Below are 14,364 nucleotides of genomic sequence, written 5' to 3'. Positions count from 1 at the left end.
AATTAAAATGCAAATCTCTTAACAATCATGTGTGTTATTATAAGCTTATGGGAAATTATGCATAGTCTGCATAGTGTTATATCTTTGGCGCTCATTTTATTTGTATTGCTTGCTTCTTCTTAATGTATGAAGATGTTGACAGAAACTGTTTGTATCCTTTATCCTTTTTTTAAACATTGAGAGATAGATTACTTTGAGGACTCAGGAAATGTGTCTGCAGGTTGAGAGAATCAATCTGTTCTCTCTCAGCAGTCTCAATTCCCTGATCAATAATGGCTAAGGAAATTGATTTAGGTGAACAAGCTTGTTCTTGCATGTTTTTGAAGTCATCCATATTGACAAGCAGGTCCTGAACCTGATGACCCAGCAGTCTCATTACTATGTTGCTTTCAGCTCAGTGGTAGCCTACTGTTATTCTATTTGTTGACAATGTTTTTATTTTAGTGTAGTGTTGGTGCCTTGCTGGTGTGGCCCTATACACAGGCATCGTTTTAGAGCATAATAATGGCACCTACCGTACAGGTTTTGGTAACTCAATAGTTACTCCAGTGTGGTTATTGCTTTACTTAAACTTAATTGACACCCCAAAAACTAGGTAATTTTAAAGAGAAAGTGAACATAGACCTACTTAATGTGAGCATTGCATACACAGCATTCTGTCTACATCCATGCAGATGGTTTTCCAGATAGATCAACCCATACTGGAGTCATGACGAGGTGTAATCATTTAACAAAAATGTGAAAATGGTATTGCTCATTTGCAATCGTTCTTTTAAAAAGGCATTGGAGGACAATGAGCATGTCTTCAGTCATATATATTTAGGCTACATACGGCTGGATTACAGAGAGGATAGTCTCTGGAGCCATACCTCCAAATCATGTTCTCACACCTCTTTTGGTGGTCTCGAGGATTTTAGATTAGCAGTTCTTGCTTTGATTAAACTGGAGAGAGCGATGGGAGAATTTGCTCGCAATTTCATTGAATGTTTAATTCCAAGAAGCCTCCCCCCACACGATAGCAGAATGGTTGCTTATGTGCGTCGTCTTTTCCGATCAGGGACGATTATTTTGCAGAGAATTGTTGCCTTTAGCTTGCAACATGAAATAAAATGGAAGAAAAGCTGAAGGAAAAACTGACTTAAGAAAGCATGGGATTTCATTGGTTTATCATGTTGTGAGGTCTCACTCATTTTAACAGGTTTCCACCCCTTTGTAGTTACTTTCTGCAAAGGATTTCCCCAGTTTTTCTGAACTAGTAAAGCCTGGTCTCAACGAGGTTACAGAGAGGACTACCACACCCACCGCTGTGGTGTCCCAAGTGATTCGTTTCTTTGAAATGGTTGTGTAGGTTGTCCACGAAGTGCCAATCTTCTGTGTAAGAATGTAGATGATGAGCCCCTCTGGAAATATATATTTAGAAGCCCCAGTTTTTGAGTAATCTGGCAACATAGTATACTCAGGAGCAAAAAAAACACAGGTTTCTTTATCTTTAATTATGCTAACCGTTTGTTTGTTTTTGTTTTCAGATCTGGATACTGAACAGCAATGAAAGTTGCAGCTGGAGATGAGTGAATACCTGGTTTTGGTCTATTTGGTTTTGCTAACTATTGGAGACAAAGGCACGTTCAGTGATGTCTGATTAACCGGAATAGGTTACAGGTTGAGAGGACACTAGAGTGTGCATTGCTGTTGTGCAGGAGGCAGACCATGTGGTTGGCAACATTGAGAGACTGTCTGTTGCCTGTACACCTATCACATGGACGAGGAACTGCAAACAGCACTCGCTGTGGTCTTTTATGGTGGATGTTATGTTCCTACTGGCTATTCACCGAGGCAACAAGCCAGAACTTTTACCCTACTGTGAACACCCAGTACGGAAAACTGAGGGGCCTCAGGGTATCTGTGCCTAGTGAGGTCCTTCGACCTGTTGACCAGTACCTGGGGGTCCCATATGCTGCCCCTCCCATGGGTGAGAAGCGCTTCATGCCCCCAGACCAGCCCTCCTCCTGGTCTGGGATCAAGAATGCTACCCACTTTACACCTGTGTGTCCTCAGAACATCCGCAACACAGTGTCCGATGTCATGATGCCCATATGGTTCACCTATAACCTGGACACAGTGGCCACGTACATTCAGGACCAGAATGAAGACTGCTTATATTTAAACATCTTTGTTCCAACAGAAGATGGTGAGTCGGTAGGGTAAAATGGTGGAAAATAACAATCAATGTCCTTTAATGACCACTTTATTGGCCTTGCTGTCATCTGGCGATCATCCTGTCTTGAGCATGAGCAGTTGTCATTGTCCATCTCATTTGTGCCACCTCAAGTTGAAGTCATGTCATCAACTCCTCACACCATATCATTGTTGAGATCCTCTCCTGTGCTCTCTTACAAAGAAACATACTTTCACACATAGATGAAACAAATGAATATGTATGTTCAACAACAAATCATTTGAAGGCCAAATATATCCTCTAGCATGGCCTTTATCTAATGTCCTGCTGTGGGCCAATGGGCCAATAGTTTTGACACTGTAAAGCCGTGTCAGGCTGGTGAAATATAGATGCCAGTTGTAGAATTGTTTGCAATGGGTGTCGTTTAACAGTGTAAGAGTTGAAGTACAGTAAGTTTATTTGTATGCGGTTGATCAATATTTACTGGACAAATACAAAAGTGCTATATCTCCAGTAAAATCTTTTGTGATTGATTAAAACATGTCCTTCATTCTGTGTCGTGTATGAGGGCTCATAAACAGAATGCATGTGAAAGTGTTTATTCATTATGATTATGATTTTATCTTATGAATATCTCCCTTGACTGTCCTGACGTGATGCAAAATGGACAGGGTTGGGTCTCGGGGTTTGCATGCATCTATAATCTTTCAGAGCTTTTTGTTATTTTGTAGTCTTTCATTAACTTTTCAGTCAAAAGAATATCCAAGGAATGTGCCAGAAAACCGAACAAGAAAGTATGTAGAGAAGAAGGTATGTAAGCTAACAAAGGATGGACAGATGGAGCCGAGAGTGACTTGAGAGTCTGCTAAAAACCAAGAACCCAGCATCATCATCCATGCAAGTTATGCAGAGATATTAAACACAGGAAAGACTAATATCTGTCTTGTCAATTTGTGTGCGTGCGTGCGTGGAGGGCATGTTTGCGTTTGGGTACGAGTGTGGGTGCATGATGCATGTGTGCCTGTTTCAGTGTTCGGAGCTCACCAAAGAGTAATGATCATTCCACACAATTGCATCCACTCATTACATGTTTGAAGAACACATTTACAATTTTTATTAGAGGACCATATTTCATATCATATTAATGTCAAAATATACTGTTTGTCAGTATGTTGATAACCTTTTTTCAGACAGATGGGTTGGCAGGGAAAAGAGGCTCTCTCAATTAAGGCATAGCCTATGCTTTTTCTTCTTCTTTTTTCACTGATTTTCTGAGATGGATTCGATATCTATTCCATATAACAATATCAATCATGCTATTTTTTTTGAATTCTCTTGTACTTTCTTTGTTTTCCCCCCCTCATTTGATCCTAGGGACCCAAAGCAAGAGTCAAGGAGCGGATTTCTCTCATGGTGACAGTGATAAGGCTGAAGGTATTTTTGGTGCTCAGAGTTTAATGCATGAGTTCTTTTTTATTCCTTTAGATTTTTGAAATTTTCACAGACATAATTTCTTGACAAACCTTTGACACTTCAGATATGGAAATCATTGTTTGCAAAATAGTGTTTTGATTCTTGTAGTTTCTTAGCCATGTTTTTTTTTTTTTGCTTTTTTTTTTTGTCATGGATTTTGTTTTTGGGACACTGGATACATGCCGTCTGACATTCTCCCTTGAAGATAAATGTAGGTGTGCGAGTCAATTTGTCAAAATGGCTTTTGAATGCTGGTCCAATGGTCGGGTGCTTACGGTATTTGTTGTTTTTACAAATGCAGTGGCAATTAGATAAATGTACTACTCACACATGTTTCTTCAAATGTACTAATAAGTATGTTTAAAAAAGAAAAGAAAAAGCTGTCTTTTAGGGATTCCCAGTGCTGTTTCTAATGATCCAGTGCTGTTTATTACAATTTGTATGAACTCTTATTGACTCACATGGGAAGACCATTATGATGTGACCATTTGTTGCACAGGATATTGAGTGTGATTGGAAATGTAATAAGTGTATGTGAATGTGATTGTTTGTGTTATTTTATGGCAACACAGGATTATACATACAGTATGGTCTGTGTTAAACTCACTTATAAGTACTGAACCCTTCACATGAACACTTGAACTGTTTTGTCCCGTATATACTTTAAATACCACTCCTACATGGACATTTAGAACATTGCACTGCCATTACAGTTCACATGTCTGATCCTAACAAACAATATCTCTTTCTTTTGTTGTTTTAGATGCGACATGAATTGCCATTTTGCCTAATTCATTGATGAATGTGGCACTCATAAAACGCCACCTTGCTCGATTGAGCATGCTCTGTTGAACAGTGTGAACACGTACAGTATAGTATGAACAAAGTTATGAGGAACTGAAAGTTTCAGTAGATACATTCACTTTTAAACAGTCTCTGATGAAAAGTATCCTTGCTTTGCATTTTGTCTCCATTGGTGCTTCTCAACCACAGCCTTAATCACCAAAGCATATCTGCTCTAATCAAAGCCATTACCTTGACTTTATCTTAAATTATGTTTTAGAGTTTAGTTTCTGAGAGTTGTTGTTAAGTGCATGTATAAATAGTTGATTGTCTCTGCAGATATCCGGGACTCTGAACCTAAGCCTGTGATGGTCTACATCCATGGAGGATCCTACATGGAGGGCACAGGGAACCTGATCGATGGGAGCGTTCTTGCCAGCTATGGGAATGTCATCGTTGTCACTCTCAACTACAGGGTCGGCGTATTAGGTGATAGGATATTCTCTGTGTCTTTGATAGTCTTGAAAAAGAAATACTGACATTGGGAAGATAAGTATTTTTCTTCTCATGAAGTTGATACTTTTCTCTCCACTTTACTTAATTTATTTCCATTAGTTGATACACGGTGTTGATTTCAATTATTCAAACTTGAAAGAACGAGCTAAATCTAGCATCTTATGTCATGTGTTGGTATCAAATTATATTAATCTTGTAAAATGTATACAGCCATGTTGATATTGTATTATCAAGTGCGTAAGATGAGATATGCAGAAAATAATTGTTCTAAGAGGACATAGGGCATGAATATCCATCACCCTGCACTTTGAGCAAATAATCTGCTTTTACTGTATTTAAAAGCACTGTTTTTCGCTGTTCATCTTCCTTGAGGTGAATTTATCTCACCTGCAGAGAGATTGAGAGCCTTTGGCAGCTTAAAAAGGTATGCAGGAGTCACAACCAAGGTCAGGAGTCTTTCTTGTTGGTGTGACATCACTGCTGTAACACTTCATCCATCTGTGTGTGAGGGGCGGGGAGGGCCTGCCTTCTCCCTGTGATGGATATTGTAGCTTATTTGGCTATGTCCCAATGTAGACTGCATCAATACACACTGGAGTAGAGGATAGGAGAGGTTGCCACTGAGGCAAACAGTAGTGATGGTGTCCTTATTACGAGGGTCAATGCTGTCAGGAGGAGCAGAAGTTCAGAGTGAGGTGTTGGACCTTGTGGTACAGTATATTACCTGGACTGATCTAAGACCAAAAAGTAATTTGTTCTGTCCTCTACTGCACATTTCAGGGTTCCTCAGTACAGGTGACCAGGCAGCTAAAGGGAACTATGGTCTCTTGGACCAGATCCAAGCCCTGCGGTGGATCAGTAAGAACATTGGCTATTTCGGAGGAGACCCGGGTCGCATCACTGTTTTTGGATCTGGAATTGGGGCCTCTTGTGTCAGTCTGTTGACATTGTCCCACCATTCAGAGGGTAAGTTCTCAACCTGTTGAGAAAGGAGGGGGGCTGGGATGCTCAACAGTGAACACCGATACCCAATGGGGATAAACACTGGCACAGTTATTCATCAGCCTGCAGTACTAAGCACAAACACTTACTAGATGTCTGTGTATTTAGAATTGCATCACTTTACCATCATGTTGATCACCATACTGCACATGTGATCTCCTGTCTTGTTTCAGGTTAGTGACTCACATTATCCAGTGACAGGGCCGTTACTTTATCCCCTTTACCTTGATGTTTGTATGCAAACATTTCTGTAGTATTTCACATTTTAAAAGCATTTCTACATTGCAGAGCCCAACCCTTGTCCTCAACCAAATCTGAATTAATTGACCTTATTTTAATCACGGTTTATTATCCTATGTTAAGTTAAACTCCAAATGGTTGTTCAGAGTTAGTGAAGTGTGTGGGTATGGGGGTAGGGTAGTGGAGGCAGTGGTAAAGTTAAGTGATGGCTATTGTTCGCTCCTGAATCTAATCAGCCTAAAAGCATTGCCTGTTAAAGAGTGAGCCCCTTAAACAGAAACGCCTATAAATTTAAAGGAGTGTATAGGGTTGAAATATCTACAGTATCTATCAATTTAACTTTATATCTTTACATCTACACATTTATGCGCACACCGTTCAGCCACAGGGCTTATCAATACAGTTCCCTTTAAACCTCTGTTTTACACTCTGTTTTACACTCTGTTTTACACATTCTAGTTTCTCCTGGTCTGAGAGAGACCTCATCCATATCTCTACTAACCCTCACCACCAGTCGAAATGGAGGGAGGTTGTGAATGAATTAAGCAAAGCCACTAAATCTGAAACAAAGACAGTGGCATCTGTGCCTTAACACACACACGCACACACATAAGTATGTGCACACACACACGCGGGCACGCGCACACACACACACACACACACACACACGCACACACACACACACGCACACACACACACACACACACACACGCACACACACACACGCACACAAACACACACACACACACACACACACACACACATAGACACACACACATACACACACACACACACACACACACACACACACACACACATACACATATACACATACACACATACACACACACACACACACACACACACACACAACCTCCTCTGCCTCTCCTCTAATCAATCAGCCCTTTATTACATTAGACCACAGCTCTAACCAGAAGAAGCTATGGCATGCTCCCTGAAAGTGTTTGAGCCATCGTGATACAACCCAGTATTCAGACTCCTCACTCAAATTCATGTTTTAATCATTCATCAAGAACCATCATAAATTGTTGGCAGTGTACAAAATATGTTTATACTAGAAAATTACATATTTAGACATGCTTAAAACATCATATTCAAATAATCTATTTCCTTGCTTTATACAATGAGGTAGTTACACTACAGGCCAAATGTGGCTTGGTGTCTGATCATTTCATAGTTACATTTAATTTACATTTAATTAAATGTTTTGCATTTAGCAGACTCCTTTATCCAAAGCGACGTACAACAAATACATTTGACTAAGTAAGTGAATCATCTATCCACCAGTCATACCAGGAAAAAGTAATCTATGCTCTGGCCTGGGGCTATTGGCAGTCATCATGCTAGCGGAAGTAAGCATTTTAAAATATATATAATTTATTTTATTATTATTATTATTATGACACTGAAGAAACTGTACAGGGGGGTAGAAGGTAAGGAGGGACAGTTGTGATTTTTGCAGTCCTGACAGCAGTGGGAAGCTCGCTCCACCAGCGGGTTGTCAGTATAGTGAAGAGACATGACCGGGTGGCACGACTGCCGTATCTGTGTAGAGGCAGTGGAGCCAGTCAGCCAGCAGAGGTGGAAGAGCAGAGTGAACAACTGGTGTTTGGGGGGTGGCCATTGCTTGCAGGTAGGAAGGGGCTGTTCCCTTTGCCGCCCGGTAGGCGAGCACCAGGGTCTTGAATCTGATGTGAGCTGCTATCGGGAGCCAGTGAAGGATGCGATGGAGGGGATAACATGAGAGAATTCTTCTGATGTTGTAGAGGAAGAATCTGCAGGAGTGTGCTGTCACTGTGATGTTCACCGCACAGGATAAGTGGTTTTCGAGGATCACCCCAAGGATCTTGGCTGTCTGGGAGGAGGTTACAGTAGAGTTCTCTACTGTCTAAGTCTCGGAGAGGGCAGGCTTTCCCGGGAAGGAAGAGTAGCTCAGTCTTGTTAAAGTTGAGCTTGAGGTGGTGGGCTGACATCCAAGCAGAGATGTCTGCAAGACATGCAGAGACATGTGTTGCCTCATGAGTCAGAGGGGGGGAAAGACAGCAAGAGAAGCCATGTGAGGACATTACAGAACCAAGAGACTTGGTATAGAGGGAGAACAGTAAGGGCCCTAGGACGGAGCCCTGGGGGACCCCAGTGGTGAGGGCTCATGAAGAGGACGGCAATCCTCTTCACATCACTTGGTAAGAGCGATCAGCCAGGTAGGATGCAAACCAGGAGAGTGCAGAGCCAGAGATACCCAGTTCTGAGAGGGTGGAGAGATGGATCTGGTGGTTTACTGTGTCAAAGGCAGCAGACAGATCTAGGAGAATGAGAACAGAGGAGAGGGATGAATCTCGAGCGGAATGGAGAGCCTCCGTGACAGCAAGGAGAGCAGTCACAGTAAAGTACCCTGCCTTAAAGCCGGATTGGTGAGGGTCAAGAAGGTTGTTCTGAAGGAGATAGTTGGTTAGATACAGCACATAGTCACAGTCAGTGAATCATATTGCATAATCACAGTGAATCATACAGTATATGAATGAGTGAAGCGCAGTGTGGTCTGTTCTTTTCTTGTTGTGTCGGTTTGAGTTCCTGTTAGCCTGAAGATTTTCATCAACTCTTGCACTAATAATAATAATAATAATAATAATAACTTGTATTTGTATAGCGCCTTTCATAAAACCCAAGGACCCAGACGCCAAGTACACACTGACTGCAGGAGGTGGGCATCGGTTGACACTGCTTGTTTTGATTGGATTGAAATACACTACTATAGTTTGCCCAGCAAATGCAATACTCATACCCAATAGTGTGATTAAGTGATAGATGTCCCTGAGGTATTGAGGACAGACACTAGCAACATGTCATGACTGACTTTGTACCCCACTGTGATGTTCCCTGCTCCCTGTAGGGGGTGCAGACTGTTATCATACATACAGTACACCACACACTACTGATGTACTATTGATTTGGGGCATGGGTTTCTTTCTATGTTTATTGTTTTGTTTACCTGTACAATTACCTCCATTACTGGTGGTTCTGATGGTCATACTGTGAGGAAGGATTATTGAGAGGAACAAAGAAAGCCCATCTATGATAGATAGTACAAATCTAGCCTCTTTTCACAGGCAATGTAGCTCTGATAGAACACCTGTTATCCTTATATTGGCATTCTGAGGTGGAGACCCAAATGAAAGACACAATGTGATTTGGTTTTGCTCTAAACACAGAGAACAAAATTATATTGAGCCTAAGGAAGCTCATCCCTCACCCCCATGCTGTGGTGATGTCTAACAGTCTAAAAACGAAGTGTTTTACATTTACAGTTGTCGGTCATTTCATGTTGAACACCAACAGCCCATCTACTTCTGACCGCTCAGTAACCACTGAACAAGCTAGGTTTGACTGACTAGACTAGAGTGTGGAGCGTGCAGAACATTCTGAGTCTGTTGTATCTGTCTGTAATACAGATCGTGATCATTGGAGCGAATGTTTTCCCAAAGTTGGGCTGATTTAATAGAATTTTTAAAAATGTAATCTTAAAGGTTAATTTAACAGTGATGTTTTCATCAAAGCTATGTATTCACAGTGAGGTCTCTGAATTTCCATCTTTTCCAAAAAAAAGAGCAGTGCTCTCATAGATGAGTGCCTCAAATCTCTATGCAAATATGAAGTCTTTGTGTTGAGTAAGAATTTCATTAATTCAATTATTTTTCAGTGTGGCCAATGTTGTGCAACCTTACATATGCACCACTTACTAAACATAATTTTTTATTGTTAATGATACACTGTATCAACTTGAATGAATATGATTTAGATTATACATTCTGTCCTCTGCATTTGTATTTTTAGGAAAAACTTTTTTCACATTCAACCTAAGGAAGGTGATCTAAGGGAACAGACCCAAAATATATTTGGGGAGGTAGAGACGGTGAAGATGTTTGATGTTTTACACTTTCTTAGATAAAACAGTGCACTTAGCAAATAAATAATCTATCGGATCAGGTAAAACATGGCCCTATATAGAAGCCATAGAAAAAAACACTATTCACATGTGTCTTGTAGAACATGGATGTGTCAGATGGTTGTTGGCTAGACCCCCTCTCATCTGTGTTTGTGTTTGTACTGTGATCTCCCCAGGACTGTTCCACAGAGCTATCATCCAGAGTGGCTCAGCCCTGTCCAGTTGGGCTGTCAACTACCAGCCTGTCAAGTACACCCGCATGCTGGCTGAGAGGGTGGGCTGTAATGTCTTAGACACCCTGGACATGGTGGCCTGTCTGCAGAAGAAGACCGCCCGAGAGCTGGTGGAGCAGGACATCCAGCCCGCCCGCTACCACGTGGCCTTCGGCCCCGTCATCGACGGTGACGTCATCCCCGACGACCCAGAGATCCTGATGGAGCAAGGCGAGTTCCTCAACTACGACATCATGCTGGGCGTCAACCAGGGGGAGGGCCTGCGGTTTGTGGATAACGTGGTGGACCTGGAGGACGGCGTGTCCGGCAGTGACTTTGACTTTGCCGTCTCTGACTTTGTGGACAGCCTGTATGGGTACCCAGAGGGGAAGGACACCCTGAGGGAAACCATCAAGTTCATGTACACGGACTGGGCTGACAGAGACAACCCGGAGACCAGGAGGAAGACCCTGGTGGCCCTGTTCACGGACCACCAGTGGGTGGAGCCCTCGGTGGTGACCGCTGACCTGCACGCCCGCTATGGCTCGCCCACCTACTTCTACGCCTTCTACCACCACTGCCAGAGCCTGATGAAGCCTGTGTGGTCAGACTCAGCCCACGGGGACGAGGTGCCCTATGTCTTTGGCATCCCCATGATCGGACCCACAGACCTGTTCCCCTGCAACTTCTCCAGGAACGACATCATGCTCAGCGCGGTGGTCATGACCTACTGGACCAACTTTGCCAAGAGTGGGTGAGTACACTGGTCCAGCCAGTCTCACACATGATCTAGTCTGCTACAGTAGAGTCCCTTAAACGAGGCGCGTTTGTGGATTTTTGGAGAGTGATCTTTTTTTTCTCTCAAAATTATACTCATTTATAGTCGTGCCTCGGCTTGAAGATTGCTGCGAATGTCAGATGGAAAGAGTGTTCATATTGCAAGACATACTGTAGCCTGTCACAGACCTGATAGTACCGACACTGATATTACAGAGAATCGAGAGCGTATGTATTCAAAGGGTAATGTATTCAAGCACAATGTAGGAACTCGGCCTTCTGAAACCGCTGTCTTGCTTCAGCCTTTACTGCTTGATTGGCAGAGGCATAGACGCACATGATTTATAGTACAACGGAGTCTGACTCCATTGCCCCTACACACTTTCACCCTCTGACACACTGAATGAGTAAGAATAGTATGTTAGGCTAGAGATCAGTAGTGTTTAGAAAGTTGGTTAGGGTGGACAGCAGGAAATATTGAGGAAACGCTGATCCCTTGAGGAGAGACTATGGAATTACATCAAAGAGTCATACTCCACTACTCTAATCTAGCTTTCTTTTTAGCTCCAGTCAACAAGACGAATGGAATGATAATGACTTCCCTAAGTGTGTGCTTAATAATAACCTATTTATTCAATGGTATTCTAACCTCGTCTTTACTGTGTGTATGCAGAGACCCCAACAAGCCGGTGCCCCAGGACACCAAGTTCATCCACACCAAGGCCAACCGGTTTGAGGAGGTTGCGTGGTCTAAGTACGACCCCCATGACCAGCTGTACCTGCACATCGGCCTGAAGCCTCGCATCCGGGACCACTACCGTGCCACCAAGGTAGCCTTCTGGAAACACCTGGTGCCCCACCTGTACAATCTTCACGACATGTTCCACTACACCTCCACCACCACCAAGGTACCACCCCAGGACACCACCAACTCTAACGGCAAGAGCAGGTCATCCAGCACCAAGAGGCCGCCCGTGTCCACAGCTCACAGCAGCAACGGGGAGGGTGAGGAGACGGGCCCTCTGATTGTGGCCAACCCCAGAGATTACTCCACAGAGCTGAGTGTCACCATCGCCGTGGGCGCCTCTCTGCTCTTCCTCAACGTGCTGGCCTTCGCAGCCCTCTACTACCGCAAGGACAAGCGCAGCCGCCAGGACGGCCTCCACCAGCCCAGCCCCCAGATGCAGAGCAACGGCAACGATGTCAGCCACACCAACACCATCGATGAGAGCCTGTCCCATCAGATGAACCAGAGCAACCAGATGAGCCAGTGTGACTCCCTCCACAACCCCCTGCACCTCTCCCCTAACCTCGACTACACCCTCACCCTGCGCCGCTCACCTGACGACATTCCCCTCATGACCCCAAACAACATCACTATGATCCCCAACTCCTTGATGGGCCTCCCCAACATGCACCCCTACAGCACCTTCCCAGCAGGGTACAACTCCACAGGCCTGCCCCACTCCCACTCCACCACACGGGTATAGTCTGGCCTGGGAGGGCAAAGGGAAGGCAGAGGGATGAGCTGTACAGTCGTCTATGAATGAATACGAAGCGGTAGTTGGGCTGTGGGGGTAAAATAGGTTTTATGTTCATACATCCATGCAAGCTTTTTATGGTCATGGGTGTAGGACCGCCAATATACTATTGTCTCTCCTCACAAGAGGACATCTACTAGCAGTGTCATTTTCTAATAATCATTTTCAAAAGCTTTTGTGAGCTTGTCCAAATAAAAAAGTGCTTTTTATTTCCCATTCTTGTCTTTTGAGGGTAACATTTTTTTTACTTTCTCTTGTACGACCTCAGCATAATGTTTGTACAGTTGGATTTGTATGGGAAGCTTTTTTCTTACTGTAATATCTGTTTTGTTCTTCAACAAGTTCTTCAAAATCTGTGGAACAAGTGACATTGGACTCATCACTGACTGAAATGACATTTGTGAAAAGCTGAAAATGTGTGTTATTAAGCTGTTTTATACATATTACTCAATGTACACTACTTAAAAGGGTATTTTTTACTTACTGACTTAGGAATGGCTTGTTACTGTAACATGTTCTGCCTAGAGAACTACTATGTTACTGTGACTGTGATAAATTTAACTACTGCTGTAATATTGATTACAATTTGTAGTAAAAGTGTCAAATCTATCCCACAATATTTCTATTTGAATATGCACAATATCACCCCTATATACATATATGTGTATGTACGTATGTACTCTGTATGTACTCTGTATGTACTCTGTATGTGTGTGTGTGTGTGTGTGTGTGTGTGTGTGTGTGTGTGTGTGTGTGTGTGTGTGTGTGTGTGTGTGTGTGTGTGTGTGTGCGTGCGTGTGTGTGTGTGTGTGTGTGTGTGTGTGTGTGTGTTTCTGTATGAGGGAGAGACAGAGCGAGAAAGAGAGAGAGCATGGGTGCTTGTGAGCATAATATGTGCATTTTCAAGGACACGTAGGTGTGTAGGTGTGTGTGTGTGTGTGTGTGTGTGTGTGTGTGTGTGTGTTTGTGTGTGTGTGTGTGTGTGTGTGTGTATGTGTGTGTGTGTGTGAGAGAGAGAGAGAGAGAGAGAGAGAGAGAGAGAGAGAGAGAGAGAGAGAGAGAGAGAGAGAGAGAGAGGGAGTGAGTGAGTGAATGTGTGACTGTATTTACACTTGAAAGTGTAATGTAAAAGTGTAAATTGGCATTTGTTTTGACATTGTTTGAAGTATTCAATTTAATCATAATCAGTGTTGTACTCCGATCTATGCTTGTCCGTCTAAGTACCTTTATTTTTTGTGTGTCTTTGTTCGCTAAATACGTTGTGAGAATATTACTTTTGCTTTAATTAGAAGAGAATAGCTTATGATGCCACCTATTCTAACCAACTGATATGATTCCATTGGCTTGGCTTGTTTGTACAGAATAACTTAGACCAGCACTTTTTTGATTGTTGTTTGTTTATATGAATATAAGGTTAAAGAGAAACATTTGTAAGTATTTTGTAATTGTATGTATAAACTACCTGAATCAATCAGATTTGAAAGGAGTTCAAAAGTAACATGCAGAAGCAAGCTGAACATCACCCATGGGCATCCTTAACAGAACTCATAGTAACTTTTGAAGCATTGCTATAGAAAGCTCTTTTGGATTCAATGTTGGGCACTCTTTACAGTAGCATACTGTATGAGTGCACTTCCCACTGAAATATGATCACCTTGCTTTCTTTGATGCTATCATAGA

The 14,364-nt window shown here is 42.7% G+C and overlaps 1 protein-coding gene across 5 annotated transcripts; it reads left to right on the top strand.

Moving 5' to 3' along the window:
• Nucleotides 1-1,707: 1,707 nt before the first annotated feature.
• LOC308155567 (neuroligin-3-like) lies at nt 1,708-12,633 on the top strand (the record flags this gene model as incomplete). Of its 5 annotated transcripts, XM_080528903.1 has the most annotated exons (7): nt 1,708-2,188; nt 2,927-2,986; nt 3,551-3,619; nt 4,772-4,921; nt 5,729-5,914; nt 10,331-11,120; nt 11,817-12,633. In XM_080528903.1, the coding sequence occupies 7 exons, from the start codon at nt 1,708-1,710 to the stop codon at nt 12,631-12,633; spliced, it is 2,553 nt and encodes an 850-aa protein (XP_080385029.1). The 5 variants fall into 5 exon arrangements, with proteins under 5 accessions (XP_080385029.1, XP_080385031.1, XP_080385030.1 ...); XM_080528905.1 differs by lacking the exon at nt 2,927-2,986 and having other exon boundaries at nt 3,551-3,610; XM_080528904.1 differs by lacking the exon at nt 2,927-2,986 and having other exon boundaries at nt 1,708-2,201; nt 3,561-3,610.
• Nucleotides 12,634-14,364: the final 1,731 nt, after the last annotated feature.

The sequence above is a fragment of the Nansenia antarctica genome (assembly GCF_963989245.1).
Source record: "Nansenia antarctica genome assembly, chromosome: 4".
Taxonomy (NCBI): domain Eukaryota; kingdom Metazoa; phylum Chordata; class Actinopteri; order Argentiniformes; family Microstomatidae; genus Nansenia; species Nansenia antarctica.
Note: the sequence above shows the minus strand (reverse complement) of the source record. Positions and strands in the feature narration are given on the sequence as shown.